Below are 6254 nucleotides of genomic sequence, written 5' to 3' on the forward strand. Positions count from 1 at the left end.
CTATAGTGCCAAACATATGCTTTAATTTGCTCCAAAAATACATTTTCTGAAACCACAAATCTAAATCTGACACGTCTACTGACAACGGTTTTTTGAAATAGCAATTATTAACAAGCTCATAATGTTAGCAAGTAGGAGCAGATGATAGAAAATCAGAACCTCCCATCTGATTTCCATGGGCAGAGATAATTAGGTCAGACTCTTACAGGACTTAAGCATCCATTGGGTTTAATAAAGTCGAGCAAGACAATGATCTGATAACAAGTGCACACTCAGGTGTTACGGATTTCATGTGGTACTTCTGCATGATTTTAGAAAGAGGGCACTACTTACCAGAAAGAAATTAATTTCCTTAAAGGAAGAATTTCAGACACTATGGCAGGCTTGCAGATTTTTCAACAGGAGTTCTCCTCTGGGGTCCTCAAATGACATCACAAATGTGGCCACTTATTCTGCCAGTGAATAAGGCAAGTTCTCTGCAGTATTTGTGAATAATAACTTTATCCAGTTATTAATCAGTGGTAGTTGTAAGTAGAACTGTGTTAAGTCAATAAGTGTCAACCCAGTTAGGCAAGCACTCTGCCTCAGATACTTACTCAGTACTTTATTCTCGCTGACCCCAAGGCATCTTCATTTCAACTGCACAGATTTAGTTATAATGGAATCGATATTAATGGGAAAGGGCAGTCATTCTATGAAGGTTTATTTTTTAAGGAAACTGCATAAGCGATGTTTTATGTCTTTTTGATCCTCTTTTCACGTACAAAGTATAATCTCTAGATTTACACCACGTAATAAACACAAATACAATTTTTTTGCAAATCACATGAGTATATGAGAAATTAGAAGCATCATAGATGTGATGAAATCAAATTAGATCTTTAAATTTCATCTTACTTCATCTTCCCTCCTATTCAGCCTCCCTTGCAATTCACTGACATATATAAACTTGTCTTTCTACACTTAGTTGGCCTTCGTTTTATTTAGAAAGCCCAATCACATTACTGTTTGTACTTTGAAGAAGGTCATGGTTCATCTTTTACTTATAGGGATCCTTCACTCCTAAGATTTCAAACACAATTCACAAACAACAAAAATCCAGACACCATACACCTATGCACAACTTGGAATCTGATACACACTCTGTGAGAAAGGATACCATTTTTTATTGAGAAGCTAGACCCTGTCCTCTGCCTTCCTCACGCTACACTCAGTGAACAAAGCCACACTAATTTCAGACATCTGTGTGCTCCCAGTGCCCGGGACCCTTCCCATTACAGCCAGGTTGCTAAGAGAGGTGTCAGCAGGAGGAGGCTCAGGAAGCACCGCCTTGCAACAGAATAGCTGAGCTTTAAAATGCTTCTGGAAGGTTTTGCTCAGCCAGTAGAGAGCAAAGGGGTTTACACAAGAATTGCTGAAAGCCAGAACCCGAGAGAAAATGGTGACAACAAAATGAATGGCAGAGGGATCTGCAGGGGTTTGATGAGTGAATGAGTGGTAGAGATACAGGAGGTGATTTGGCAACCAGCAGAGAGCAAACAGGGCCACCAGCACCAATACCGTCTTGGCAATTCTCTTCCGGGATTCAATCTATAGGGGGAAGAAAAATGGCACACACACATACACACACACAAATCATTTAGCTGGCAGAGATTTTAAAAGGTCATCCTTTAAATTTACATAGAAATGCACAGTTAACAAGCTGGTTTCCCTTTGAACATGCGTTTGTGTGCTAGTTGTGCAGGAAAACAGCCTGTGGCTATAGGATAGAACAAGTTAATTGGCACGTGGTATCCCATCATCTTGGTATCATTAACTCTCATTCGGGGACACCCTCCGCCCCCAATTTTGAGATGCTCTAGGATGTCTCCAGTTAACTCAGGGAGTGTTGTGGAATTCTCCAAAATTTAATTTAATTAAAAACAAAGAGACACTATGCAAAACTGCTTTCACTGCATCAGCAGAACCTGACTAGGTCAGAATATTCTTCCAGGATTTAGAAAGGTTGCCAAGATGTTTTTAATCTATAGGAATTTTGATTATATGGTCAAAGGACTGTCCTTCATATGTGAAAACAATCCTACATCTATTGTTAACATTTATTGTTAACATCTATTAACAAGAGAAATGAGCCAGGTTAGGTGAATGTATAGCCTGTGGTCACAGACAGAGCAAAGACAACTGGTTCACATGGGCAATAAATATGCAACTTCAGCCTCATGAGCACCACAGGTTAGCCAACTGAATGGACTAGCTCTTCAAAAAGCACAGCTCTCTGTACTGACCAGGGGGTAAATGGAATCACCTCTCCTCCTCTCCTAGAAGTTAGAACATTTTAAAAAATCAGATGGAACTGTGTTTTGGCAGCATTCCTTTTATTCTGTCCATATTTTTGAGAGGAGAGCACACCTGGCTCTTGCAGTAGTCTTCATCAAGCTGTGAGTCACTGTGTTCTTTTGTTACTGACACTCCACTCATCTGTGCGTAAGTGGTTTGCATTGGATAATGCTATGGATTCTCACCAGTTCTACAGGCTGTGCAATTCCATTATTCTGTTACACTTTCTAAAACAAAAGATGCTTTGCTTTATAGTCTCACTTTATGCAATGTTCCTAGCTATTCCATGGTGTAAAACACTTTGACAGCAGTACTCCTAACCTTCAATTGTCCCCACTCTAATAATAGTAGCCCCACTATTTTATTGAATTGCTTGCTCTGCAACGGAAATCATGCAAGGCATTTTATCTATATTGTCTAGTCCTCATCTTCATTCTACAGGTGACACAACTGAGGCTCAGAAAGCTTAAGCAACTTGCTCAAGATTGCTTAGCTAGTACACGATAGATCTAGGATTAAAACCAGAGCCTATGCTCATACGAAAAATAACAGACTGCTCTTGTATTTGTACATAGGAAAATACACAGTTGCTCACTGCAAAAGTAGGAATTTCACTCTACATTTTTATGGGTACTGATTAATACATACCTGCTTGCGGGCATGGCTTTGTTCCTCAGTGGGTATGTTCAGGGTGCTTTTGTAAAGAGTCCTAGCAATCAAAGAATAATAGACAGAGATAATAGAGAGTGGAATGATGTAAAACACTAAGAAGCACAGCAGAGAATGTATTTCTTGCAGGAGCTTCTCCGAGTCAGGATAGGAGGCACACGACTCAAATGTCATATTTTTGTTGGAATCTTGAAAAGCATATACATCTGAAAATATAGCCTCTGGCAGAGCAAATATCATAGACATGATCCAGATGCAGCCAGCTTTTGCACAAGTCTTCAGGATGGCATTGGAGGGCTGTCTCTCAAGTGGCTTCACGACTGCCTTATATCTAGAAACACATAATCAGAAACAAAGGTCAAAATAAATATCAAAGTTAGGGTTAGAAGTGACCTTAGTGGTCATCCAGTTCTACCTCCTTGCCATATGTTTATAACCAAGTCAGCATTAACCAACTAGAATTGATTATGCTTTCAAATACATATAATACATCTCAGTATTTTTTATTTATGCTAATTGCCTTTTCCTTTATTCACTCCTATGAGATAGTTCAGATTTGCAACTTTATAATTTCATTTATAGATCCTCTAATTAAGACAAATAAATACTTTTCAGCATGATTTTATGTGGGATTAAGAATAATTCACGACCTATGTATAGGAAAAATTACACACAGTCTTTTCTACCTCTGAAGGAAAGACTTCCTTTTTGTATAAGTGACTGATGTTAAACCGAATTAATTTTCCTTCCTTCATGAGTGAGCAGTCATCAACCTTGCTAGAAAAGAATTGCATGGGTTTACACAGTAGAGGGGATTAATTTCTTCCCCATCTGTAAGTGCTCTTTTTATGTGTTTTCTCTATAGACATTCAATGACATCGTTTCCAGAGAAATAAATTAATCCTGGCTGACTTTTAGCACTCTGTGGAAAGAGTGTATGAGAACCCTTCACAGTCAGGGTGTTCAGACTCTGTGTTAGGATATCAGCGGGCAAATTTAGGGCAAGGTAAGGGTGCAATTGGAAGCCCTGTGCTGGTGCAAAATGCCTCTTCATTCAGATAAATCCACCTTAAAACCTACAGTCGTTAAGCAAGTCTACCCTCAAATAGAATTTAAGACCAGCCAAAACAAAATCCAAAAAAGACACGGGGAAAGTTTTCCCTCTTTTCAGATTCCAGAATCTGAAAAAGCTAGTCCTTCTGGTACTGCCAGGCATCGGTTACTTATAGGCTTCTTGCGGGCTTTTTAAAGCATCACTTTTAACATTTGTAGTCTCAAATTTTTTCATGCTTTCACAATTATCATTCTATAATAGGAACACAGAAAAACACAGTACTTACACTGAAAATATCCTAACACAGAGTCTGAACACCCTGATTGTGAAGGGTTCTCATACATTCTCACCATTGAGCGCTAAAAGTCAACCAAGACTAATTTATTTCTCTGGAAACGATATCATTGAATGCCTATAGAGAAAACACATAGAATTGAGTGATGACATTACACTGAGTTACCAGGGAGCTGAAAACCTCACTGTTTAACTGCCATTAGCTAATTTTATGAATTTTAAATAAATTAGATGCTTGTATCTTATTACCACTCTTCCAGTATACAGTAATGCATATATGATCAATTTCATACCTGTGCCGATGTTTTCATATTGACTATATTGCACCACTAGGCTGCACTAATGTATAAAGCATGAATATTTTTCTTTTACACCTGTAACAATTTGCCTTACTTAATAAACTGGAGGAAAATAAAAACACCGTTCAGTATTCTTTCAAGCAAACAATTACATTTCAAGAAGAATAAATTTTCCCTAAAACATACAATTTCAACCTCTCCTCAGACGCTAACACAGGAATTTAAACATTCTTACATTAACTTCTATTTAAAATGCCACTGAATTTTCCGATCTTACATCCAGGTTACAGAGTGTGAAAAAAGCAGAATAGTAGCCAGTAAATGCTAAGTGCAAGCTTTCCATTCTTTTTGCCTAATTTCACATCCTGGCAAATATAAAAGAGAAAAGAAACCCACCTGTCAGCGCTGAGAATTGTTAACGTGAACACCGATACACCAACAGAAGTGAGCCGGATGAAAGAGAGCACCTTACACCCAATTCTTCCGAACAGCCATCCTTCTGCAAGGTAGAGTGTTGCATCCACTGGCACACAAGTTATCAGAAGTAATAGATCTCCAAAAGCCAGGCTGGTGATGAAAATATTTGGAACTGTTTGCATGGATTTGGTCTTGAAAAAGACTTTGATGAGAATAGCATTTCCAAGGATGCCCACTGAAATGATCACAGCATAAGTGATATAGATGGCACACAATGCTTCTATTCCTGGAGAGTTGTCCCCGGTCTGTCCTTTATTTGTGGGATCATTAGAAACCACAGAGCTTGATGATTCTGTGTCATTTGTGACTGAAATTAAAGTCTGATTAGGTGACTGAGGCTGCCTTTGAGACATTTCTTCTGAAGACTGTGTCTTTAATGTTTCTTCTTCTCAGTTCAAATGCAGTTGATTGTCACGTCTAATGCCTACGTCTACTAATGAGGTGGTGTTAGGAGAACAGAACATAACAGAATGGAAAGAAAATCCAAGACACCCGGATACTCCTTTCCTTCAGTTGTTCTGTGTTTCCCAGCATGCTTGGCTAAATGCTTACTGATCTGGCACTGAAAAGTGGGAGGTGGAGGAGTTTTATTGGCATGTCCTGACACAAGGAGAGGGAGGGGGATGGGGAAATGCTCTGCAGTTGCTTGTTCTTCCCTGTGGGGGACTCTCTAGGCTATCCAGGTGTTATTAAATCATCTTATTGTTTATTAGAATCACCCTGTCTTCATATCTACCCAGTATGGTCCGTATAGCTCTCGTCAATTTTTTTCGTAAAAAAAGCCCGAATTGGTCCCTCTGCAGTCACGTGGTAGTCTAATGCATTTTCTTTTACATGATAAATACATGTAGGTGTCCCCTGAAGCACAAACTTGAGTCTACTCCTCGAAATTTAATATTAGAGAGGTGCTGAAGTAACAAATCATTTACACTTTTATACGGCTGATGCCACCTCCAAGGAATAGTAATTCAGGTGACCTGGGCTTAATACTTAGCTCTGTCACATGGTAATTCCCAACTTTGTGCCTATTACTAGAGCTGTGCTGTACAGTATCAAAGAAACCTTTAAGAGATGAAAAATACAGGCAAACCACCAGTTGCTTTTGTCTCTAAATGTCCTAACAA

The 6254-nt window shown here is 38.9% G+C and overlaps 1 protein-coding gene across 1 annotated transcript; it reads right to left on the reverse strand.

Annotated features, from left to right (window-relative positions):
* Positions 1-1118: 1118 nt before the first annotated feature.
* Positions 1119-5633, reverse strand: BRS3 (bombesin receptor subtype 3). The gene is made up of 3 exons (XM_008070216.1): positions 5050-5633; positions 2986-3337; positions 1119-1590 (listed from the first exon to the last, which is right to left on the reverse strand). Exons 1-3 carry the CDS (start codon positions 5481-5483, stop codon positions 1177-1179), a joined length of 1200 nt encoding a protein of 399 aa, XP_008068407.1. The 5' UTR covers positions 5484-5633; the 3' UTR covers positions 1119-1176.
* Between the last annotated feature and the right edge of the window lie 621 nt (positions 5634-6254).

The sequence above is a fragment of the Carlito syrichta genome, unplaced genomic scaffold (genome assembly GCF_000164805.1).
Source record: "Carlito syrichta isolate Samal-C Ts95f unplaced genomic scaffold, Tarsius_syrichta-2.0.1 Scaffold313184, whole genome shotgun sequence".
Classification (NCBI taxonomy): domain Eukaryota; kingdom Metazoa; phylum Chordata; class Mammalia; order Primates; family Tarsiidae; genus Carlito; species Carlito syrichta.

Bases quoted from the DNA above. Each gene is read 5' to 3' on its own strand.
- BRS3 (XM_008070216.1), bottom strand. From the start codon at position 5,483: ATGTCTCAAAGGCAGCCTCAGTCACCTAATCAGACTTTAATTTCAGTC. The intron at 3,338-5,049 runs GTGGGTTTCTTT...ATGTGTTTCTAG, and splicing joins ACAATTCTCAGCGCTGACAG to ATATAAGGCAGTCGTGAAGC. The intron at 1,591-2,985 runs GTATGTATTAAT...TTCCCCCTATAG, and splicing joins AAAGCCATGCCCGCAAGCAG to ATTGAATCCCGGAAGAGAAT.